Genomic DNA, 26,450 nt, shown 5'->3' on the forward strand with positions numbered 1-26,450 from the left:
ACACACTAGAATTTTAATTGTACAGAAGAAGGAGAAAAAGCTCAGAAAATTTCGTAAGGAAAGATTCTGGGATCAAGGCATATTTATAGTCATTTTCTAGCACTGTTTCTGAAAAGTTTTGCAATATTTCAGAAACAGCCATGACTGTTGGAATAGGTGGGAACATTTTCCGTTTGAAATATTTCGGGGAAAAGGATTTAAAATAATCCGGGAAAGAAACGGACCGGGTCGCGTCGCGAGTCCTGGGTTATTCCGGGTTGAATTTTCGTTAATTTATTAAATTAATTAATTGAAAGAAATTTTGTCCAAAAAGATTAATCAATCAATTTTTGACAGAAGCCGAAACCGAGCGAGCGACGGCGCGAGGCTTACTTTCTTTCCAACCCATTTAACACCAAGAGAAGTGTTTTCTCAATATAAGCACATTCACTTTTCTTTCCACCATCAATGAGAGAAACTTGCTCTTTCCAAAGCAAAAGGGAGCTTATTTTCCCTCCTATTTCCCATTCACCAATCTTTTAATCCTAACAGATTGCTCTTTGAACATGAAGTAAACGTGGTCATTATCTCGGTGTTGTAGAAGGTATAAATATACCTAATTAGTTGAGGGTAGGCTGGAGCTTAGGGCAAGACAAAATGGGTGGGCATAGGTGGTCTGGTGTTCGAGAGACGATAACTATTTCACTTATTATTTTAGTATTAGCCACCTATGTCGGACTGGAAGGCGACAAAACAGGAAGAACGCAAAGCTCTAACACGACAAAGTTCTTGGTTATTAGCAAGAGGGAAGGAGGGATCTCCACTCATTTCATTCATTTAGTGCTTGCGGTTGGGGCACGACCCATGACAATTGGGCAAAGCTTGTTGCAATCCTATATTAGTATATTAGGCTTGGTAAGCTTAAGCTATATTTAAGCAGACTCACGGCTGCTGAATAGAGAGTTACTTGTTATTATAGATCAACTTAACCTAAGAATATAAAAATCTTTCACATTGTCTGTCAACATAACTTAAAATTATCATTTGTATTCTTAATAATAGCCCACATCTATCACCAGGGAAATATAAGTATGGACAGAGAAGCTACAACAGGAGAATCTCAAAAATTAAAAGACAAGATTCAATCATCCAAGAAACCCCTGTGCTTTATAATCCTTAACATTAGGCAGGTGATCATATGGTATGAACCCTTTTCGTATGCTTGTCTGATTTTGTAATCCATCATATAAAGAAGTCAAGACAACTTCCTTTTATAATTCGATGGAATATTGTTTAGGTATTAAGATGTTGAACACATGTCTAGATATAACATAACTCAAATTTCAATTCCAGCAAACTGGTAACTGATGGAGAACTTTGATGACGCAAATTCTAGTGGTATAGAGGAAGAACGACAAAACTAGAGCTTGAGGTCCTATCCTATATACAGGCATCCGTTTCTTAAGTATAAGTAGTGGGCTAGTGGCTATAATGGAAATGCAATGAACTAGAGATTTTAATAGTGTGATGTGAATGACCTTTGAGCCATCAAGTTATTATATATTCTTTATTGGCTGTGATTTCCTTATATTGAATAATCAATGGCAATAATATCCAGATCAAGATCTCAAATCTCTAAATAAGTTAGTATTCTATGATTAACACAAAAAGAATTTTTCAGGGGAAGTAGGTCAACGTGTTTTTAGAAAGATCCACAACATCTGAAGAAACGAAAGGGATGGTTCTAACTTCTAATTGGTCGATACACTACTGCATCTGAAGAAACGAAAGAACTTTACGCATTCAATTAACCACAACGCTTGTTGTATCTTAAGAGGAAATACTCACCCTAAGGGTGAAGAAATTATCTTAACACTACAGAATTACGGCTCAGTGCAACTTGCTTCTCAACCGCAAACCTCTCTCTAATTTTACTATAACAAGCACAAACATGGTTATTCTTTATCAAAAACAACAAGCTATAAAGATGCCTAGAAATATTTTTTGTTACATGCTTAAAATACAAGCAAATGCCAACTGTTCTTATGATGAAATCTTTGATATGGAATCCTATCTCCTTCATTTCCATAACTTGACCGAACTGTCATGACTTGCAGAACCAACCATTCCAGTCGCTGGTGACTGTGCTAGAGCAGCGATAATGTTATCATGTGCTGGAACTGTCATGCTTTTATTCTCAACCATATCCCACAGCTCCAAAGACTGCAACATAAATTCACAAAGTATCAGTCAGCCGGGAACCCAGAGACTGCTGTAATGGCCGGCAGTGAAGTGTTGTGCATTGTCACTAAATAGTCAAAAGTGTATGAACATGAAGTAATCCCAAAAGCCTTAAGTGACATCTTACCGACGTGAATTAAACAGACTTAAGAACAAGAGTGCTTAAAAAAGGAGAACACTAATTACCCTCATTCCTCCAATCACCAACAAAGCTGAATAACTAGGATGAAACACGCAAGAGTGGAACTGATTCCCGGTAGCACTTAGCTCATGAATGCAGTCACCGGTGGTCAATGACCAAACTTTGACAGATTCCTCACTAACTGATGCCAGTAACTCACCATTTAGATCCCAACACAGGTAGTTCACCACTCCAGGATGTCCCTGTAACCAAACACCCATATTTATCTGAAAAGTAAAATGAAGCCTAGGACACCCAGAAAATAGAAACGACAGATAATGCTAATTGGAAGAACTCAAAAGTCATCTAGCACGAAAACAAACCTGGAAGGAATGAATTTGCCTGTCATTTTCGACATCAAAGATGGAAACCACCTTATCTGAAGCGGCAGCCAACAGATGGCCGGTCATTGGCTGAAACCTCACTTGTGCACTGCCTCCTTGCTACAAACAGAGGGATATGAAGTTGAACATAGCTCAACAGGAATTTATTTCTGCAAAGTTGATTGAGAAAATAACAGTAATTAACAATAGAAAGCACACCTTGGACACCCGAGTACAAGAAAATGGACTAACACTCCAGTAGCGAATTTCATTGTTGCTATCGCAAAAACAGAAGAGATCGTTCTTCTTCGGGTGAAAATCCAGCGACATAACATGAGAAGTATGCCCCGTATAAGCTTGCAAACAATAGCTAGGCTGCAAATATAAGTTCAGCAGAAGATTGTTGAGCATAAATTTATTTAACAGCAAATTAACTGAAAACTGGCAAATTGTATGAATGTATGAAGTGCTATGCACTACAGCTAAGGCCTGCAATTACATCTCGTGGTTATAAGAAAAATGCCTAGAGAATGTAAGAATACTAACATTGGAAGCATCCCATAATCTCACAGACTTGTCAAATGAAGCAGTTGCAAGTTGAGAAGAATTAGGCCGGAAGCGGACATCTGTAATCAAGTATTGATGTTCCTCAGGGGTGTTCTGTGTTTGCAGAGTATCCATGTTCCAAAGAACTGCCTGATGTATACATGGAAAATGGTTCATAATTTACAATTTCTTGGATGAAACCAAAGCGTAGAAGAAAATGGATATGAGTAATGAAGTAAACAGAGGACAGAGCCTACATTCACATACCACAGAATGAAATAAAACAGTCATCCGGTTATCTTATGCTAAAGACATCAGATACTCTGAAGCAACCTACCTTCTTGTCGTGTCCAGCACTAGCAAGCAACTTCCCATCCGATGAGAAATGACAGCAAGTCACTTTATTTCTCGTGCGTATACAACCAACTTCACCGAAGGAGAAACCTGAGATGTATCCTTTAAGTTAACATACTGTAACCAAAGAAGAAAAACAATAGAGAATTTATAAGTACAATTGTGAGATTATTACCTTTTGAAGAATCAGGCTTGTGCTCAGTAAGAGTTTGCTTCAATGTGCCGTAGATGTTTCCATCTCCCCCGTCATTTGACAGGAATGATTCCACATTATCTTCGAAAGAACCAATGTCTCCAAAAGTCTCCCCTAAGTCATCCTGTACAACAGAAGAAAGCAAGAAGAGCATACAGATTTAAAATAGCGAATGATACTTTAAATTCATGATATAGTTAGAAAATTAAACCTTCTCAACCATAAAAGATCCATGAAGCTACATAACAACCAAATACTTCATTAACAAATATAAAAATCGTATGTTTAGAAATAGATAATGCAAACAAACATTTGCATGAAAAAAGTGAAAGAATTACCAGCTGATTTGTAGAAGATGCAATACCACCAGTTCCCTCTCCTCCATACATCATCAAGCCTTTTGACACGCTAGTCATCCCATCACCTGGGGTATGTGTTGATGCTGGTGAGCTTGGTGAAGGCCCAACTGTGTTACCCGTGCCAGTACTATTAGCAGGTCCAGAAGACGAATGTTGCTTCCTTTTTCTGTTGTTCTGGGAAAAGAGTAAGAAGATGGATGAACTACTCTTTAATTGCTTGGACAGTTGGAACTGGTTAGATAAGTTATTTTCCAGGAACAACCCCCCGCCCCACCTCCCATCCCCCCAAAAAAAAGAGGAACAGGAAAAGACAGAAATTCCCAACTATAGAAAAAGAGGGACAAACGGGTAAGGCAAGAAGAGATGTTAAATATTAACAATACTTGATGTTGCTTGAGTTTGATGGATATCAAAAATCCGATATAAATACAGCTTTTTACGCTTTCCTTACACTAACCTGTTGCAGTTGCTGCTGTTGCTGCTGCTGCAACTGGTCCTGTTGTTGAGAGGAAGATTGCTGCATTTGGGACATTTTCATCTGTTTAAGAGAGGTATATGGTATAAGCACTTTAAACTTCAAATGTTCTATGGATTGGAAGAGAATAATTGAGATAAGCTACAGAAACGTCATCCTCATCAAAAGAATAGTTATGCAGTGTAATGGACAAAACACCACATAGCTAACGCCCGGAAGCAAAACATATTCTCGACTCTAGGAGAATAAAGTTAACCTTTGGTGAATTTGACTGTACTGGAGAGCAAATGGATCCATCATTCCTTGGAGGTTGACCATCTTTAGCATTAAAGTTTCCTCTAGGTAATCCACCGAACCCATAATTAGGTGAATTTCCAAGGTTACCTTGGGCTTGGGCTTGAGCTTGAGCTAGGACCTGTTGTTGTTGTGATGCCAAAAGAAACTGATTTTGGGTCTGTAAGTTGGGCTTTTGTACTTGCAAACCCAAGCTGGGCCTTACCTGGTCGATTCCCTGTATATATTATGAACAAAGCAGCCGATATGCACGTCAAAATCTCTGTATATCTTGAATGATGATAATTAAAAGCAATTTAACTTACTGTTAAAGGCCAACCCTTCAATGGTAGACCAGTGACACCTTGGTTCAACCCTAAAGAACAAGGAGAAAATATAAGGACTGAATTGCCCAAGTAAGATCATCTAATGATATAATTGACATACAAGTACTCCCATAAGACAAGATAAAACCTAAAAAGGCTCATCAGAAAGAGAAAATGTACAATACATAAAAAGGAATTTTCAAGAAAGTTGAGTTGGAAACACAGAAATCATAAACCAAGTCAATAAACAGAAAAAAGGCAGAGAAACAATTCATTGTGCTCACATAAAGATGACCAGTTCCAATATATTCCGCCCATTAACTGTAATACACTGCTGCTGAAGGCAGATGAATGACGCTTGAGATGTGATAGCAGACAATTACCAAAAGCGAAAAGTCAAAAAAAATATTTTAAAAAAAAGGAATTCCTCCTAGATATTTATGTTCCAAGTGCACTTGACAGTGTCTCAAGGAGAAGTAGAAGCCTTAAATCAGACTTAATTAATAAGAATCGAGAAGCTTTCAATATATAGTCTAGCAATCTTAATAGTTTAATGTGCACGGCAAAGAGCACAAATTGAAATTATCCATGATAGCAATCAAAAATTCAAACAATTCAGATTTGGAGGATAACGGCAATTCCACAGAACTTCACACTATTAAAGTATTAAGTGTCTTACTCGGAGATGAGCAGGTTTTAGGAAAACCCATGCATCATGTCAAAGTGCTGAGTACCACATCAGCTCAAGATGTGTAACTTGGACTCCTTATATGATCTGGGGCAATTCTCACCTCATAAGCTAGCTTTTAGGGTTAAGTTAGGCCCAAGGTCCATTTATCATGGTCTCAGAGCCAGGCCCATTTCATTATTTACTCGATGTTAGGCCGCCATCTTATTGTTCACGCTCCAGTCGTCCAGTATTGGGCATGCAGGGGGTATTGAGTCCCACATCGGCTCAAGATGAATAACTTGGACTCCTTATATGGTCTTGGGTAATCCTTACCTCATGAACTAGCTTTTGGGATTGAGTTAGGCCCAACTGGAGTTTGGACAATATGAGATGGGGGCCCCAACATCGGGTAAATAATGAGATGGGCCTGGCTTTGATGCCATGATAACAATGGATCTTGGGCCTAACTCAACCCCAAAAGCTAGCTCAAAGGGTGAGGATTGCCCAAGACATGTAAAGAATCCATAGAAACCATCCATCTCCCATGTGGAGTTTCATCACAAAGATAAACAAGATAATTTGTGAACTCACTGCTAAATGTGCATTTAAGATGGGTATATTTTCAATTTGAAATAATCAGTTCAAATAGATGGCCAAAGGGGTGTCAAAATTAAGAAATGAGCCAAGGAAGATCCCAATCAGAAGTTGTATCTCTTTTTTTTGTATACTGAAAATTATTCTTTGGTGGAAATACCTGCACCAAGTCCAGCCTTTGACTGAAGAATTGCTTGCCCGTAAATTGATGAAGGATCCATGGGCAAAGACTTCTGAGTGCCACCCAAGTTCATTTCCCCTTTAACATCCTACATAGTTGAAATAGGTATGGATCTTAGCTAGGTAAGAGAAGATGAAACACCGAGTATTCAACAAAGAAGAGATATCCTGTCAAGAAATAAGAGCTCATGTAGTTACAGTTGCCAGCTGAGACCGTCCTTGTAGCTGCTGCAATGCTGCAGACATGTTCCCTGAATTTCCTTGTAGCAACTGGCTGAATCAACAGAGAAGAAATAGAGATACAAATAATTCAATCAAACCATGCAACAAATAGATAGATGTTATGTTCCCTTTCAAAAATAGATAGATGTTATGTAAACTAATGCAATATCATATGGAATGGTTGCACCAATCATACCCTTGATGATTAGATGCTGACTTGAGAAGTGCCATCCTATTGGGGTCCATAAGAGCTGAAGATGTCTCCGAGTCCATGGACTGAGGGTGCTTCATTCGTTCCTCGTACATTTTCATTGCCAATACACTGGCAGATGGCTGCCCCATCATACCTTCGGAGTTGATAGCATTTATAGGACCACCAATGGGGGAATGATTTGGATCCCTTCGCTGTAACTGTGCATTTCTTTGTTGCATGAGTTGTAATTGCTGCATTTGTAACTGCTGTTGATGCTGCTGCTCCCTTGCTTTCATTTGTTGAGTCTACAATAGAAGGAAGTTTTTCAAACTTGATATAAAATGCCATAAAGCTTCTTTTAAGTAATTTGTGTCGACGGTGATTCCTTAAGTTCAACAAACCTCTATGTATGCTGCTGCTGCCTCTGAATGTTTTTCATTTGTCCGTGCAATGAAAATGTCCCAAAACACAGACCACCATTCAAAAAGAAATCCTCCAGGTGCATCAATAGCTATAAAAGTAGGAATCAGAAGATTAAAACGTAGATTCTCATCAAGGAAGTGACTCAAAACATGTCGAAGTTATGCAATTAATGCACAAGGCAATCTATTGGTGGTAGAACATGAACCACTCTGCAGATGGACAAGCCAAACGTGCAAAACCTTTAAACCAAAAGGAAATTTAAATGTAGAGCATCGTCTAACATCATTACCTACAGGATCAGTAGCAACATTTCCTTCCGTCATGAAAGCTTTTGCAGAATTATGCAGCTTTCGTTTCAGCAGATAGTCATGAATGTAAACATCCAGCCTAGCAAAAAAAACAAGAGGCCAAAAATTAAGGGTGAAAATCCATAACATTACAAGTTAAAAGATATAATATCCCCTCCGTGTCATTTTGTCTGGTACTATTACTATTTGATATGTCAAACAATCCTCTAACTTCTCAAAAAACTATTTAAAATTTTCTACATAGAAAAAAGTTGTATCTTTTATAGTTCTTTTATGTAGTTTCTAAAAATGTGATTTTGTTAAAAGTAAGAAACCATGTGGGAATCCAAAGTGACGATTAGATAATTCGATCCTCATACTCCTCCCAAAACCACCATTTGTTTTTGGGACGAAAAGAGTACTTGTCCCGAAAAGAATTTGTTTCCCCTCCCCCCCCCCCCCCCCAACAAGCCTGATATTCACTTGCGACTAGAAATTATTGTTTGTTCTCTTGGCTCTTGTTGAGCAATTGAACCCTAAAATTTACAATCTTTTTATCATCATTGATAAAAAAATGATTCTGCTAAACCAGCAGGGCCAATTAAGAACTAACGATTATGAAACCCAAAAAAAAAAAAAGGAGAAATCAATAAACTATTACTTCATCTAAACCAAAAAAAAAAAAAAAACAATGAAGCTAGCCACAGGAAGTTGCATACATCTTATCTGCTTCCCAATTACTCTGCGCCATTACTGCAGGAAATTCAAACACAGCACAAACCACCCGCGTGTGTCACTGAGCTATAGGATCAAAACCGCAAAAACACAGTTAAAAAAAAGTTTACTATAATTATTAATTAAAACATGATTAAGGAAACGAAAGTGATTATCATAAAGAAGATCGCGAAATCATACCAAATTATAAATACTCCAGCATTACTGATCAAAAGAAAGATTTCCTAAAGAAGAACCAAAATTGAAACAAAATCAGCTCCCAAATCAAGAGAATTAACAAAATTCAAGCAATGAAAATCAAGATCTCCGCCTTTTTTGGGTTCAGGATCTTACAGTGAAACACTTGCAGGGGTTCGAATTCACTGAATCAGCTTAACAAACTCGAATTTGTACACAATCTGGCTCAGGTCAAAGATTATCTCAATCTCCTTGTAGATTATATGAATCAATCAAAATTAAATCCTAAGTATTAAAGTCCGTAATCTGATCACAACAGTAAATTAATTACGCCTTATTAAACACACATTAAATTCTGACACAAAAACGAACACAGAGTGCGTTATTGAGAAGAGCTTAAATCTTTGAGTCTCTCTTTTGCAAGAAAATTCTAGAATTTCCTATTGAAAAAACTAAAGAGCTCAGAAAATACTCTGAGTTGAGCATCCACTTTTGGAGAGGAGAGAGAATTAGGAGAAAATATCAGGGCAGGTTGTCCCGTAAGTACCCGAGCCTTAGCTTCGGAGCAGCTTTAAGTGAGACAATGACTAAAATGGTCCCCATTGTTTGCCGGTAGGTTTAATTTGGTCTTTTAGATATGTCAAAAGTAAGCAATTTTATCTCCATCAAATTACTAGCAAATACAACAACAACAACAACAACCCAATATAATCCCACTAGTGGGATCTGGGTAGAATAGTATGTACGCAGACCTTACCCATACCATGAGGTAGAGAGACTGTTTCCAATAGACCCTCGGCATCCTTCCCTCCAAGAACTCCCCACTTTACTCTTTGGGTGACTCGAACTCACAACCTCTTGGTTAGAAGTGGAGGTTGCTTACCATTAGAGTAACCCCTCTTGTCTAAAATTACTAGCAAATATCAAAAAAAAAAAAAAAAACTAATCAGAAATACTAGAAAAATCACGTCAGATTCCAAAAAATTACAACACTAAAAGTACACTAGACACCAGAACTAAATAAAAAAAAATATTGTACCTCAAAAAATTATATTTGATGCTAGATATAGATACGACCTTACTTGAGCATGATCTGTTCTATAGGCTCGTACCAATGTATCCTTGAGTTCTAAGGAGATATGAAACCAAGTCTGGTTGATGAGGCATGACTATTGGGCTAAAGCGTGACTAACTGCTCCCACGACCATCGGGTCATGGTGCCGTAGATGATCCTTCTCAACTCCAATCATGGTCGTTGGGATGATCTAATGGTTGTTTGACAGACTCTTCAAGTCTTTTAAAAAAAATAATATATATAGATTGAAAATAGCGAAAACTACTAAAATTGCACCTTCAAATATTACTTTTCATTAAATCATTTTTTTCCCACAGTTTTCGTTCAATCAACAACTAAAGTTTGTTAAGTATTTGACGGAAATCAAAAGTATTTATTTTTGGTAAATTTAAAGGATCAAAATTGCATATGAATATATTTGGGGGTAATTTTAAACCTACCCATAAACGTAAAGGACTATTTTTGTCATTCTCAGCTTTATGTCGTCCTTTAATTACGTAAAATAGGTCTAGCCTTAGGTTCGGTAAGAAATGTTGGGTCTTTAAGAGGCTTGAAGACGCGGTTCGGTGATTCCGTTTTAACGAATGGGTAAAGACAAGTAAGTTTACGCAAGCCCAGTAGTTTACGGATTTGTCTGTTTCCTTATTGGGAAAATAATTTTGACATAAACGCATGTATTCATATTTCATACTTAATTTCTTTTGATATAAAATAAAAATAGAACTTAAACAAATTAAGATAAGCTTAAATGAGTGATTAAACAGCAAAAGTTCATATAATTGATCGTAATTGTTTTGCGATTGAGATATAATTATATTTTTTCCAGTATTAGACACAGTGCTAATATAATTTGAATTATCTATTACAAGTAATATATTTGATTTTTTGTATACAAATGTATTTAACCACTATGTACATATGTTTTTGCTGAAAATCAATGTTTTAATTGTTATTTATACGAGATCTAATAGATGGAAAAGTTCACGTGTCAAATACCTCGGTAATATCACCTAAAGTTGACCAAGTATTTTTAAATTAAAATATTTTGTTTTATTAAATAAATAAATAAATTTAAAATCATGTGATTTTCTCTATAAAAAAAAAAAAGAAAGGAAAACTACATCTTGTACAAAAATTCTAATAAGGAAAATTAACTCTTGACTGTAATATTGTAACTACTGTAGAATAATCTTTATATTATTACTATTCATTTTGTACTATTTACACATACAACAATATATTTTTACTATGACGTCGTATATCAATTTCTATTATAATTTGTCACATAATAATTCCTTATTTAAATATTTATATTAACAAATGTGTGAACCAAATGTTTCTCAAAGTGTAGTTGTGAGGCAAGACATTCGACTTTTTACCGGCTCAGTGAAGCCAAAAGTGAAAGGTCTTACCGACTTGACAGTACTTCCAAGTTCCAACCAAATTAACAACAGCACACATACAACTCTGTCTGTGCAATAATGATTGTACATTCTTGCGGTCCTTAATTCCAAATTTCAAACGAAAAAGGATGATATTTGCACCTCTATTAAAAAGATAAGTTATATTTATCCTTCATTTTGTTTTTTATGGTACATATTAGTCATTTGTATTTTTAATCTAGTTCTTTGCTATTTTAATCGTCTAATTCTATGCCTTTACATTCTAGTTTGATTGGTAGTTTTCTTTTGCTAAGTACAAGAATTTATTTCATATTAAAAATAATTAATTTTTAATTGAGTACTTAAATTATTCATTACTATTTGATTCAATCTTGATCAATATATCTTGGTAAATGATAAATTTCTCAAAATGCAATTGGTTTGATAGTGTTAAGTTGAAAATGATATGTATGTCTCATATTTAAGAAGAAAAAAACCGATAAAAAAACTGAAAAAACCGACAAAAAACCGAATCAATAAAAAACCGACTTAATTGGTTTGGTTTGATTGCAATATTTGAAGAAGCGACTTACTTGGTTTGGTTTCTTTTTAGGGAAAAGTCAATCCAAACCAAACCATGAACACCCCTATACATGTATAAATATTAGACTTATATTTTAGGGTTAAGTCTTCTCATTTCATTCACCTCTCTTTAGACTCTTTTTTTCTTAGCTTATATCAAAGTCTCTCTCTAATCTCTCTTCAGTTTAGTATGTCCGCTTCTCTTAAGTCTTAACTTTGTGTCTCTCATTCTCGGCCTCTCCTTCCTATCGACGGATAACGACGCCTCTCCCTTATTAGACATTTATTTGAAATTTCAATTTATTTTATTTTGCGATGAAACATTTATTTTGTCTATTGCTATGAAAGACATTTGCTGCCTTTCAATTTAATAGAAGGGTAAATAGCAATAGCCTTAAAAAGTACAATAGCCAATATGATTGTTAGTAGCCTTAAGGCATACAATTCGGTCCGAAAATCAGAAATTCGAATTTACAAGCCAAAATATGTTAAATCCGATCTGATCCGACCGATGCACACCCCTAGGCTTGACACATAAATTTTTTAAGTTAGGAAGAAAGTTTTGGTGAGGGTGGGGGTGGGGGAGGAGGTAAAATAGACTCTAAAGTATGATGGTAGAATATCTTTATTAAAAAGGTAAAATAGAGGATAAATATAACTTATTTTTTTTATAGTCAAGAGACAAATATGATCCTTTTCCGAATTTCAAATTGTTTGGGCCAACTTGTTACTACCAAAATGAATTTTAATCAAGCTCCCAATTAATGCAGTATTTTTTTTTCAAATTCACTTCAATAATAACTAATCAAAAAGTTTCACAAATTCTAAATTGAAATTGAATTACATAATTTAACTCTTGAATTCTATTCACTTCCCCTCTTTTTAAACAGGTGATGTACTTCAATCCGCTTTACTTTAGCAGTCAATAAATTTGTGGTCATTACAACTGTTTTTAGTTTTATGTTTAAAATTTTAAAATATCATCGTTAATTTTATACTTAAGAACTTTGGATAATTTTTCCGTTTAAATTGTAAAAGGTTATATTAAATTATTTCTTCTGTGAAAAATGTGTTATCATAATATCACCCACCAATGAACATAGAGATAATCATTTTTAAGAACGTGAAAGATAAAGTCTTTAATCTAAAAACGCAAACTTTTACTATTCTTTTTACTAAGAAGGGACATACGCAATTTTCCAAACTCATATGTTCTTGAATCATATGGATAATTGACCCATGCATGACAAATATCTTTTTTTTTCAAAATTTAACATTTATCTAATTGAAGATATATTTCCTTTGTGTTGTTTTATGTGACACTTGTTTTTTGGTTTACTTATCATATTTTAAATAATATACCTTTAAAATTCTCATTTTATTTTTAATGAGATGGTTTTGTAACAACTAAATTTCGTTCATGAAAAATAATAATCAAGACAAGAAATATAACGACAAATATTATATTTGATTTCAAGTGATGGAGTTACAATCTCTAGACTATCTCAAATCTAAAGAGATGTAGTCATCTCATTCTTCTCCTCACAAACGATGGTTCAAGAGCTTGAGAGCTTGATCTTGAACTTGAAGGATTTCAGATTTGTGGTGCGTCACATCACAAACAATTGGAAGGTCGTTGTGAACCAGGATTGTTGTTGGGTTATCACGAACGGAAGATTTGAAGCCGTCCGCCTATGATTTGAGTTCGTTTTTGGGATTTGACCACAGACGAAGATTGCAGGTGTGGAGGGAGACCTTGATGCTATTCTTCAGAGCTTCTTTAGTCTTTCCTCCTGCTTACTTGATTCCTCTCTAACATTCTCTTTTGACCCCTTTATATAGGTGTGGGGTGGAGTAGTCTCCAAGAAAACCTTAGTGGGTCATTAGGCTTGTAGCACCCCGAAGAATTTTGAAGTACTTAAGCGTTATTAAGAAAGTTAATGTGCACTAATTATATTATTTTATGTGCAAACGAGGACTATTAATATGATGAATATCAATTGGATGTGATAATAAGTGTACGAGGCATATTATAAGTGATGTGTGGTATAAGGAGAGCCCTAAGTCTAAGTCAAGTTGGAAATTACATTATGGACCAAAGTTCCAAATGAGTATGCACAAGATAAAATTTTGAACGAGCATATTTACATTTATATAAGGAGTTATATGACGGACAACCTATCAAATGAAATATCTTCGAGTCTAGTTTCTAACACTTCTAACCGTTTGTCATTTGGACATTTCTACAAGAAGTTATGAACAAATTACCAAAGGTTGGCGGAGGAGACTACGAATGCGAAACATCTGAGGCCGCGTCCGAAAAAGAGGCTGGCAGTGAAGTACTGCCATAGCGTCCAGGTCTGCATCCGAGCTTCAAAGAGGAGTGAAGTGGGGATGCGAAGCATCCATAGCCGCATACGAAACCCAGAAATCTGAGACTATAAATACAAGGTCGGGGGAGGTGAGTATTTTGAGTATTTCGGGGTTAGGGTTCTTGAGGTGAAGGTGCGATTTTGAGCTCAAATCAAGTCCAATCTACCAAGGTAAGTTGTTAATGATGTTTTGGGTTGATTATTACTCAATATACATGAGTTCTAATATCATTCTTACATCCAAATACTAGATTTCTTCATCAAATCCTCAAGAACACAAAAATCACCAAAGTTGTGATTTTTCAAGATTGATCTGCTAGAGGTAATTTCAATGCTTCAAACTCGTTTATTATGAGTAGTTAAAAGTATTTGAAGCATTTGTTACAAGTTTTAATGATTGAAAGATTGGATTATAAAACTCTAGATCATGGCATGGATAGTACTTTTGAGAAAATAAGAGAGAAGATGAATGGTAATCTTGACGGTAAAACTTATGAATACAATGAATGTATGGAAATAATTGTTAGCAAAAGATGGAAGTGATCAACTAAGTAATCACCCGAATTGTATATTTTGCAAGTGTTGATTATGGAAGACGATAAATAGTAACTTGGTGGAAATGGACAATTGATGTAGTATCATTAATGACTTCGAATGGGTATTAAAATATAAGAATGAAGTTAAATGGTCTAGCATATAAAACTATTTGGCGATTTGAGTTGTTGGAGGCTTGTAGCCAACTTATGAGCCATATATGGAAGTTGATCAATATCGTAGGTCATATTCTGATATAATTAGGATATCTAATTGTAGATATCGACTTGTTGGTGATGTTGAGCATTTTAATCAACATTGGAATGATGGAGGAGGATTGAAAGCTTGTGAATGTTAATAAAGCGAAAGCGAGGTAAGTTGATTAAAACTTACTCTTCTTGAGGGACTTTCTCTAAAAGTATGTTTCAAGTTAATACTTAAGTTGTTTGCAAATGTGCTTTCGTACTTGTGAGGACAAACAAGTACGGATATATCCATGTACTAGAATATTATGTTGCATACGCAGTGTCATACCGTTTTATAAAATTTTATTTTAAATCTTGTTGGCAAAGTGACACTCAAGGTAAATATTATAAGTTTTTATCAAAACTTACATATTGACAAGAGTATACATATTTGAGTGCTAAAGATAAGTTTTCATGGAAAGTACTTCTTTTGGAAATTGACGAACAAAATAGCACTTATGGTATCTTTTAAAGATTTACGTTAAATTGCTAAAGGTTGTAGCATGTAAAAAGTTATTTATTTATTTTTTGTTCAAATGATTTAGATTATCTATAAATGCTATGAGTTGATAAAAATAGATCATTTAAAGCTACTATGCTATGAATCTATTTTGGAAGTATCAAATATTTTGGAAGTTACTTGTGTTCACCGAGATTGACTTCGGATATATCGTGTTCGTTGTCATAAAACTATACGTGTCGGTGTAGGCGTAGATGGCCACTTTGTAGTATAGACTACAGCAGATTTCTCTCCCTTGAGAGAGTATTATTTTGTGCTATTATTAGCATGACTGAGTCGATTCGTACGACACTACGATGAGATGATCTGAGCAAGTAGGGTATATGTTACTTGCCGCTAGGTACATAACCTAGTTGGCCTTCTTATGTCGGTGATGGTATAGTACTCCCGGTGAAAGGTAAGGATGCTTTTCTAATATTTAGGCCTAAGGAGCCGAAAGTGATTCCGACGACTTAAAGCAAATGTAATGATTTTGTATGATTTTATCCAAAATTTTGGATTGATGTAAATGCTTTAAAATTTTATATTATGGGTTATATTTCACTTAGTTGTTATTTAAAATAACAAGGGTCGTGAACTGATAAAATTTCTTATCGTTTTATATCAAATATTTGTGTATTAGTTTTATAAAGTTTGTCCCAAGAACTTGAATTAGAGAGAGTCTATGATACTTATTGAGTACCGATGTGGTGTACTCAGCCCTTAGGGGGCCCCTCCAGGGCCCTGCTTACTTTACATGTTTCAGGATGATATGATATGTGGCATGCGGTCAAGCTAGGATGACTCTCTTTCTGAGGTATTATGAAGCACCACTTTTATCTCGAGGTAGCTATCATGTTCTTTCTTATTTTATTTTTTTGAAATTACTCCAACTGTTGGTTCTATTCTTGGTATAGAGGCTCCATAGATAGTTGTGAAAGATTGTTATAACGGGATTGTACACGACATATATGAAAGTATATTTATTTTACTTGGTCTCATTTTTATTATCATGAAAGACGTCAGGTATGATTTTGAATTGGAAAATATTTTATCATTTAAGTTGAAAATGTATATGATTTTCAAGGAGCTTCCGCAGTTAAATTGGTTTTAATGCTTATGATTTGGGTGCATCACGTGATTTGGTTCGCTCGGGTCGGGTAGTGTGCCGGTCACGTGGTTTTGGGTCGTGACAAACTTGGTATCAGAGCACTAGGTTCTAAGTCGAGTCATAGGAAGTCTATGGAGCCGTGTCAAGTTGAGTCCCTCTTATCGGTGTGTTGTCGGCTACACTTATATCGGGGAGGCTACAATGACATCTAGGGAGTTTTATTTTTTTTCATACTCTATATCGTGCGTTTGTTCCTGAAATGAGAGTACGGATTCTCGATCGTATTGATTTCCTGTTGAGGAAGATATTGAAGTTACGAGAATAAAGCGCAATTTTCAAGTTATAATACGAGATGTTTGGGCTAATAGCAAGAAAGTTTCAGATTTATTCAAAATGGAAAGATAAGTTGAGAATAGATTGGGATTGATACAGTCAGCACGTATGACTTTGGTGAATAAGAATTATCAGTCGAATACTGAGAAATCATGGAAGAAACTAAGGTGATGATATCAGCTAGCATTGTCAGGATGGTGTCCTGACTTATAAAGAATTTTACTAAAGGGCACATATGTTAGGCCCTAGATTTCAATTCAAGGTCGTTGGTCAAGATGCTGGAGGGACTGTTTACTATGGTAATCACCATTAACGAGTTTAGCAAAGGTACAAAAAAAATATTATAAGTGAAGATGTTGCATCTTAAATCATCATGACTAGATATAGAGAGGTGATATGGATCTACTTGATAAGTGAATGTGAATTATTCAAGTTTGTGGTAAACATAGTATGACTCATAAGAAGCTTGTCATAGTTAAGAGAATGTCAATAATGACCAAAGACACATTCCCAAAAGAAAAAGAAAAAGACTTTCTTGATCATTCGAAAAGGGAATGTTACAGGATGAGGGCCATGAACCTTAATTATACTAGACACCAGGTTTCCTCTGAGCATGATATGCTATCGCCATGATTGTGTCATATGTAATATAAGTGACACATAAGAAATAAAGTGCCACATGTAAGTACGAGTTGAGGATAGATGAAGCATGCCATATGTAAAAGATGGGCATGACAACCTTGAGTTCCTCCAGATGATGAATGTGATACAAATAAAAGTCAATCTCTAATTATGCATACCAAGGTATGCAGGGATAAAGTATGTGAACTTAAATGGGTAAGCATGAAAATATTAAGGCACGAGATGCACAAAAGGCATAATCTTAGAGGTTATAAGAAGCAATATAAGTTGTTAGAGAAGGAGAAAAAAATGATGTGGAATAATAATCTTGAGTTTTTCTAGTCGATGTATATCTTATTTTATTCTGTTGAAATGATGAAACTTTGAGAATTTCCAAGAATTATCCCAAAGCAACTCTATATGTGCCCGATATTGAAAGAGCAGTTAACTTGTGAGTGAACGAATCCTTATGATTCAAGAAGAATAAATATAGAAATGGCTCATGGGCTAAGTTAAAGTTGTTGGAAAGTTATACGTATAAGGTGTACGACGTAAGTCTCAAAATAATGATTGAAAACGGTTATGGTACGGATTTGGAGATTGAGAAGTTACAAGAATTCTAAGACTGCATGATAATGTTTCATAAATCCCTACATGAATGTGTATGGACGGGGTCAACAATACCATAAAGAATGGGAAAATAAGCAAGTATATATTTATCATATGAAACATGTTGATATAAATACGTGTTATTAGCTACGACCAAAAGAGTTCACATTGTGATGAAGACATGAGATAATAAGACCCTACATGCATGTCCATCTTTATCATAAGTATTAGCCTACTTGGTGGGATACCATCAAAATAAAGTTTCATGAAAGGACTTAAGAGCAAGAAATATAATTTCAGATATATATATATATATATATATATATATATATATATATGAGAACATGATGGTGGCATAAAGATAGGATGTGTAATTCTAATATGTAGCATTATGAAGATGGTATATGTTGTAAAAAGTTATATAATGATATGTGGATTTAGCCTAAGGGAGTCACACTTGTTCAACATATTTAAACATGAGATGAGAAGCGCAAGGTAGCCGTACTTGCTAGAACTGTATTAGAGCATGGATTGAAGGGTGAAATATTAGAAGAGATTTCAACGGTAGAGTGAAGTGCTAACTATAAAGATGTCGTAAGAGCGGAAAATAATGGCCCTTAGCAATATATGTTGCAACTAGTAGCGACATGATACTTGGATATGAAAATGAACAAAGAAAGTTCCTATGAGTATAACCAATCTATCCTATTATCAGGATAATGAGCATTTCGACATAATGATGAAATAAAAGTCAATGTACGATGAAAGATTGAAGCGGTAAAACATAGATTTTTAATTGGGTGAACAAATTGATTGTCAATGAAAAGTTTTATGTGAGGTAGAAGTTTAATAATGACTTCGAGTGGCAAATAAGAGTTTGAATTGGGTTTACTCTTAAGCAGGGGAGCATGTAAATGGTTTGAAAAAATTTATCCGAAATTTTAGTTAACTCTTTGAGTGGTAGGTAAGAGTTTCAAATTTTATTTGCTCCTAAGTGAGAGAGCATCTGAGTAAGCAGATGTCACATTTAAAGTGATGATTTATTAAAAACAAAAAAAGTAGGAAGGGTTATAGTTACTAATAACAAGATGAATAAGGTATTATAAGTAACCTTTATGATCAGAAGGGTACAATTTTTATGAAGTGCTTGTACGATAGTTACAAACTCATTGCGAGCAATAGTTATGATGTTCTGCATCAAAGATGTTGAAAGTTACGTCTGATAGTCAAGGATTTAATAGGAAACTCGAATGTATTCCTACAACTTTGGGGACATGTGCGATTTGAATTAAATTCAAGTGTTGGCGGAGAACAAGGAAGTACTTTGAATTGTACGTGGGATTAAGTGGAATAAGAGGATATTTTAATATGTGCTCACCTTGAACGGAATAAAATAGAAAGGGGTAATGCAATGCTTATTCTTAAATGAGAAGAGAGTTCTATACAAAAATAAAGTATGTCAGTAAAAAGCATGGGTTCAAAGAAGAGCATGAATATTAAAAGGGTGCAAGTACCATCGTGGTAACAATGACTCTTGACTGTTGAAAGTTTACAGGCTACGTAGCATGTCTATGGTACGCATGAAAATAAATATAATCCAAAATTTTTGGTAGAAAAATATCACAAGATACTCAATGATGTCAAGAAATTGGTAAAAGTTAAGAAATAAAACTAGAATACGGATGTCGAGTAGGTGGCAAATTAGTGTCATGAACTCAAATGAAGTGAGTTGAATTATTTTTAGAGCAACCTTATTGGTAACAATAGTTATCAAGTTATGGATTTAACATGGGCTCTAAAAGTATGAGCGAAAGTGGGGGTATGAAATTGTCATATGATGGATAAATCTGAGACAAATATCTTATTAGTCTTTGGAAGGCACAAAAGAATATTTCAGAATAATTTTAACAATTATAGGACATCAAGAGTCCTAAGTTGAAAACAAACATCATGTATGGAAACAAGAATCGTGAAAGGCAACAAATTTATTTGAAAGGATTCGTTATAAGAAAATTTTGAGACTACGAGTCGTAATGAACAAGTTTTGCAGATACCAAGTGGCAATATAACTTCAATCTCATAAACTATGAGATATTGCCTTGAGCAAGCTAAGAAATTAAGGGGGCATGAAAATAAGTTATTATTCATTAAGGAAGTCCAATCACAGAGAGATTTTTGATTTATTTGATGATACTTTTCAGGTACAACTTGACGTATGTATGACTAAAGAAAATGTAGGCATGTATAATAGTGATATGGGAGCTATGTATAGTAGCAATTATTGATATTGAATGGTATTCATATATGTTACAAGTTAAAAATTTTAAAGATATACATTTGATGCGCTTATGGTATATGTACGGCCGAGTGAGGTCAAGATGGTACATTATATTGTGTATTGTTGGTTGTTGAGCGATATTGTTATTGGTGCCCGTGTGGGGGCTTATTTAGGACAGGTTAAAGTTAATGGATAGTCCTAGTTATAGGGGAAACTCTGCCGAAATTTTTAAGAATTTGTAAAGATAGCCAATTCTTGAGGGTCATAAGTAAGTTGAGATTTTGGAAAGAAAGTATAAGACGCATGTAGTCATAAGTGCATATGCATAATGGTTGGAGGTAAAAGGAGGGTAACTCTATTCTTAGAAGTGACTAGTAAAACATTCGAGGACGAATGTTCTTAAGTGGGGAAGAATATAGCACCCCGAAAAATTTTGAAGTACTTAAGCGCTATTAAAAAAGTTGACGTGCGCTAATTATATTATTTTATGTGCAGACGAGGACTATTAATATGATGGATATAAATTGGATGTGATAATAAGTGTAAGAGGCATATTATAAGTGATGTGGGATATAAGGAGAGCCCTAAGTCTAAGTCAGGTTAGAAATTACATTATAGACCAAAGTTCCAAATAAGTACGCACAAAACCAAATTTTGGACGAGCATATTTACATTTATATAAGGATTTATTTGATGCACAACCTATAAAATAAAATATCTTCGAGTCTAGTTTCTAACGCTTTAAACCGTTTGTCATTTGGACATTCCTACAAGAAGTTATGAACAAATTACCAAAGGTTGGCAGAGAAGACTGCGAATGCGAAACATCTGAGGCCGCGTCCGAAAGAGAGGCCGACAGTGAAGTGCTGCCATAGTGTCCAGGTCTGCATCCGAGCTTCAAAGAGGAGTGAAGTGGGGATGCGAAGCATCCATAGCCGCATTTGAAACCCAAAAATCTGGGACTATAAATACAAGGTCGGGGGAGGGGAGTATTTTGAGTATTTGGGGGTTAGGGTTCTTGAGGTGAAGGTGCGATTTTGAGCTCAAATCAAGTCCAATCAACCAAGGTAAGTTGTTAATGATATTTTGGGTTGGTTGTTACTCAATATACATGAGTTCTAATATCATTCTTACATCCAAATACTAGATTTCTTTATCAAATCCTCAAGAACACAAAAATCACCAAAGTTGTGATTTTTCAAGATTGATCTGCTAGAGGTAATTCCAATGCTTCAAACTCGTTTATTATGAGTAGTTAAAAGTATTTGAAGCATTTGTTACAAGTTTTAATGATTGAAAGATTGGATTATAAAACTCTAGTTCATGGCATGGATAGTACTTTTGAGAAAATAAGAGAGAAGATGAATGGTAATCTTGACGATGAAACTTATGAATACAATGAATGTATGGAAATAATTGTTAGCAAAAGATGGAAGTGATCAAATAAGTAATCACCCGAATTGTATATTTTACAAGTGCTGATTATGGAAGACGATAAATAGTAACTTGGTGGCAATGGACAATTGATGTAGTATCATTAATGACTTCGAATGGGTATTAAAACATAAGAATGAAGTTGAATGGTCTAGCATGTAAAACTATTTGGCGATTTGAGTTGTTGGAGGCTTGTAGCCAACTTATGAGCCATATATGAAAGTTGATCAATATCTTAGGTCATATTCTGATGTAATTAGGATATCTAATTGTAGATATCAACTTGTTGGTGATGTTGAGCATTTTAATCAACATTGGAATGATGGAAGAGGATTGAAAGCTTGTGAATGTTAATAAAGCGAAAGCGAGGTAGTTGATTAAAACTTACTCTTCTTGAGGGACTTTCTCTAAAAGCATGTTTCAAGTTAATACTTAAGTTGTTTGCAAATGCGCTTTCGTGTTTGTGGGGACAAACAAGTACGGATGTGTAATGACCCGGCCGCTCGTTTTGAGTATTACAGCCCTGTTCCTCCATTTACTGCTCAATTTATGCCTTACAGTTGATTTATGACCTATCGGGTTAGTTGGTTCGGGTTCGGAAAGAATTTGGAGTGAAATGAGACACTTAGCCTCATAATTGAAAATTTTAAGTTAGAAAAGTGACCGGATGTGGACTTATATGTAAACAACTTCGGATTTGAATTTTGATAATTCCAATAGCCCTGTATGGTGATTTTGGACTTAGGAACATGTTCGAAAAATTATTTGGAGGTTTGTAGTGGAATTGGGCTTGAAATGGCGAAAGTTAAATTTCGGGGAAGTTTGACCCGGGGTTGACTTTTTGATATCGGGGTCGGAATCCGATTCTGAAAATTGAAATAACTCCGTTATGTCATTTATGACTTGTGTGCAAAATGTGAGGTCAATCAGACTTGATTTGTTAGGTTCCGGCGTCGTTTTTGGAAACTTGAAATTTCAAAGTTCATTAGGCTTGAATTGGGGTATGATTTGTGGTTTTAGCGTTGTTTGAGGTGATTTGAGAGTTTGACTAAGTTCGTATGTTGTTTTATGACTTGATGGTATGTTTGGTTAGGGCCCCGGGGGGCTCAGGTGAGTTCCGGGGGGTTAACAGATCATTTTTGGCCTTGGTGAGATTGTTGATATCTGTTGCTGCATTTTTATGATTTCCTCTTTCGTGTTCGCGAGTGGGCCCTCTTATTCGCGAAGAGTGTTTTCGGAGTGGTGAGATATTTGTTCTTCGCGTTCACGAAGGGGAGGACGCGAACGCGAACGTGAAGGTATGGTCTGTGTGTGCATCGCGAACGCGGGAGTGGTGTCGCGTTCGCAAAGAGGAGAGAGGAAATTGGAGACCCCATGTCCTTGTTCTACGCGTTCGCGAGGTTGTGGTCATTTTCGCGAAGGTCTGAGCTGGTAAAGCTTCGTGTTCGTGAAGGGTTAAATTCGGGGCAGTCGAGTTGTGCTTTGCGAACGCGAGGGACTTGTCGCGTTCGCGAAGAAGAGAGGTTTGGACAAAAAGTTTAAGTTAAGTCCCATTTTCCATTTTTATCGATTTGGAGCTCGAATTGAGGCGATATTTAGGAGATTTTTCAGAGGAAATAACGGGTTAAGCATTCTTAACTCAATATTGGTTAAATTACCCGAATCCATGGTTGTTTTTATCATTTAATTGGTGAATTAAGTTGGACAAGTTTGAAAACCCTCTGGGATAAATTTGAGGATTTGAGGGCCGAATTGTTATCGGAATTTAGTAATTTTGGTATGGTTAGACTTGGTTGAATGGGCGTTCATATTTTGTAACTTTTGTCGGGTTTAGAGACGTGGGCCCTACGAGCGATTTTTGAGTTAAATTTCGAATTGTTATGGAAAATTAGTATTTTCTTATGGAATTAATTCCAATAAATTTTATTGACTGAAAAAAATTATTTGTGACTAGATTCGAGGCATTCGGAGGCCGATTTGCGAGGCAAAGACATAGCAAAGTAAATAATTTCACGTTTTGAGATAAGTAACAGTTATAAATCTGGTCCTGAGGGTATGAAACCCCAGATTTTGGTATCATGTGATTATTTTGGAGGTGACACACATGCTAGGTGACGGGCGTGTGGGCGTCCACCGAGGGGATTGTGACTTGGTCCATCCCTTGAAACTGTAAAGTTGAATAACTTGTTGTTAGCTATATGCTCTCTATGTGTTGTAGAAATTTGACTGTAAATCTTATTAGAAATCATGTTTAGATTATGTGTTGGCAATGTAGGGACCCACAGAGAAGTCGTGTACATATTGAATTATCTGCTAAATTATTGTTTTATACTCAGTCACAGTTTACTTGTTATTTTATCTCAATCTCTGTTGTTCATTATTGATGCAACATATCATTGTTGTTTGGGCTGATTTCATGATTTTTGAGAGAACGAGAGACTGGAGAGATTTATGACTGAGTAAGGTTGAGGGCCTAATTGTGAGATATTACACTATAGCACGTGAGTTGTCCGTGCGAATCTAGATATTATACTATAGCACGTGAGTTGTCCGTGCATCACGTGAGTTGTCCGTGCGGATCCAAATATTGATACTATAACACATGAGTTGTCCGTGCAGCACGTGAGTTATCCGTGCGGAATATAGCTCTTGGGCTGCAGGAGCCCCTCCGGAGTCTGCACACCCCCAGTAAGTGCGGGTACCCATTGAGTGTGAGTGCTGAGGGCTGAGAGCCGAGTGGTTGAGCTGGTGTGACGAGTTGAGTAATTGTTGCCCTGAGAGGCTGTACTTTCCTTTTCATTTGTTGTTGCACTTAGTTGCTATCTGTCATTGTTGTGAAATTCTCTGAAAGATTTTATATCCGGATTACATGAACTTGAACTGTATAAAATTGATTTGACTTAAGCTGTCAGATTTGAAAGCATGCCTATTCTTTGCTGGAATTACTGGAAATGAACTATAATTGTGTAGCTCGTCACTATCTTCAAATTCTTATTTATTATTGTTACTTACTGAGTTGGTTGTACTCATACTACACCCTACTCTTCGTATGCAGATTCAGGTGTTCTCGGGCTTAGCGGGTGTTGATTCTCTCGCATGGTTGATTTTTCGGAGATTCAGAGGTAGTTGCCATGTTTCGCAGACCTTGTCTCTCTTTCCCTATCTCCATGTTTAATGTATTTGGTCTTAGACTGTTATAGACCGTATTTTCCAGACTTTTATTCATACTAAATGCTCATGTACTCAGTGACACCAGGGTTTTGGGGAGTGTTCGTATCAGTATTTATGGGATTTTGTATTATATTTAAATATTATATTTTTTTTCAAACTTAAAGAAAATCGGGGGTTATTGATGTTATTGTCTTGCCTAGTATTGAGATAGGCACCATCACGACAGGTCAGATTTTGGGTCGTGACAAGTTGGTATCAGAGCTCTAGGTAACATAGGTCTCACAAGTCATGAGCAGGTTTAGTAGAGTCTTGCGGATCGGTACGGAGACGTCTGTACTTATCTTCGAGAGGCCGTCGAACCCTTAGAAAAATTTCACTTTCTTGTATTCTATCATGCAAAATTGATTCAACTTGAAACATAACTCTTTGAATTCCTTCCACGCATTTCGTATGCGCATATAAGCGCTCGGTATCAGCTGTGCATCGCCGGCTTGTGATTCTATGAACGAGGTTCAAGATGTGTATTCTGTGTTTTGATGATGGGCCAGTCTGGAGGACTTGAGGCCAGTTTTAGACTGCAGCTTAGACTCGGTAGCTTCAGTTGTAACCTGTATATTTGGACTCATATGTCCGGTAAGGTCCCTACGAGTGGAATTTGTGGCTCGATGAGCGATTGAATGGCTATATGATAAGTATGATGTGACTGTGGGAAGTGTTCATATGGGTGGAATGTGACGAATAAAGTTTGCTTATGACTTAAGAGTTTGCTATTGGGTACTTGATTTCTGTCTTAATTCGACGTATAGTCTCTAGTTGTGAGTGTATTGAAGGATCTTTCACGTTGTTAAATTGTGGAACAAATTAAATTCTCATGCCTTGTCAATGAGTTTGGACTCAAAAATAGTAAGTGATTGTGTAGTAATTGTGGTTGCGAATGGGCATTTCTAATATTGATGGCTCAAGAAGGATGATCTTCGAAGAGGCTTAGAGTCGGTAACATTTTATTGGTTCAGGTGTGGCAGAGATGCATTTTGATTTGATGCAACAGTCGGGCAACAAAGTATGAGGGAAGACATAACGGGAAGTGTTTCGCGGTGGTTCAAGTACTAGCAGGTCAAGTAGGAGAAGTAGAGGTTGAGAAGTTGCTTAAAAGAGATAGTTTAACCGAAGTAAGAGTGGCAGATTAGCATATGGATTATGTGGTAGGGTAGTCGCGCACCTTGAGAAAGTGTAGAACGGTTTGGAATCGTGATAGAATGTGATCTGGCCTACAGTCTTTATTTGGAGTGATGGTTATTGTACGAAGAAAGATTGAATTTGGCAGAAAGGAGTTTGTTTGAAATGAAGAGGGATGTGAAGATCTGATTATCGTTTCAGGCGCAATATGTTTTGAGTTCAGAAGGTATTGTCGAACCTTCAGTTGATGTCAAAAGGGAAAGTGCAGACTTATACAAATGGTGGGCAAGCATGAGC

General features: G+C 35.9%; 1 protein-coding gene and 1 non-coding gene across 2 annotated transcripts; one reads left to right on the top strand and one right to left on the bottom strand.

Annotated features, from left to right (window-relative positions):
* Positions 1–1,762: 1,762 nt before the first annotated feature.
* On the bottom strand, positions 1,763–9,276 carry LOC107808929 (transcriptional corepressor LEUNIG_HOMOLOG). The gene is made up of 19 exons (XM_016633489.2): positions 8,888–9,276; positions 8,735–8,778; positions 8,539–8,620; positions 7,822–7,919; positions 7,511–7,620; positions 7,113–7,414; positions 6,893–6,968; positions 6,675–6,783; positions 5,251–5,300; positions 4,908–5,162; positions 4,634–4,714; positions 4,156–4,350; positions 3,800–3,941; positions 3,608–3,714; positions 3,271–3,420; positions 2,944–3,099; positions 2,725–2,844; positions 2,407–2,604; positions 1,763–2,202 (listed from the first exon to the last, which is right to left on the bottom strand). Exons 3-19 carry the CDS (start codon positions 8,568–8,570, stop codon positions 2,059–2,061), a joined length of 2,325 nt encoding a protein of 774 aa, XP_016488975.1. The 5' UTR covers positions 8,571–8,620; positions 8,735–8,778; positions 8,888–9,276; the 3' UTR covers positions 1,763–2,058.
* A 527-nt stretch (positions 9,277–9,803) lies between these two features.
* On the top strand, positions 9,804–10,017 carry LOC142174036 (small nucleolar RNA U3). The gene has a single exon (XR_012703394.1). It is a non-coding gene; the product is annotated as a small nucleolar RNA U3 (small nucleolar RNA).
* The last annotated feature ends 16,433 nt before the right edge of the window (positions 10,018–26,450 follow it).

The sequence above is a fragment of the Nicotiana tabacum genome, chromosome 19, assembly GCF_000715075.1.
Source record: "Nicotiana tabacum cultivar K326 chromosome 19, ASM71507v2, whole genome shotgun sequence".
Lineage (NCBI taxonomy): Eukaryota > Viridiplantae > Streptophyta > Magnoliopsida > Solanales > Solanaceae > Nicotiana > Nicotiana tabacum.

Bases quoted from the DNA above. Each gene is read 5' to 3' on its own strand.
- LOC107808929 (XM_016633489.2), bottom strand. From the start codon at position 8,570: ATGGCGCAGAGTAATTGGGAAGCAGATAAGAT. The intron at 4,351-4,633 runs GTTAGTGTAAGG...CTCTTTTCCCAG, and splicing joins AACAGCAGCAACTGCAACAG to AACAACAGAAAAAGGAAGCA. The intron at 3,100-3,270 runs GTTAGTATTCTT...TTATATTTGCAG, and splicing joins GATTATGGGATGCTTCCAAT to CCTAGCTATTGTTTGCAAGC.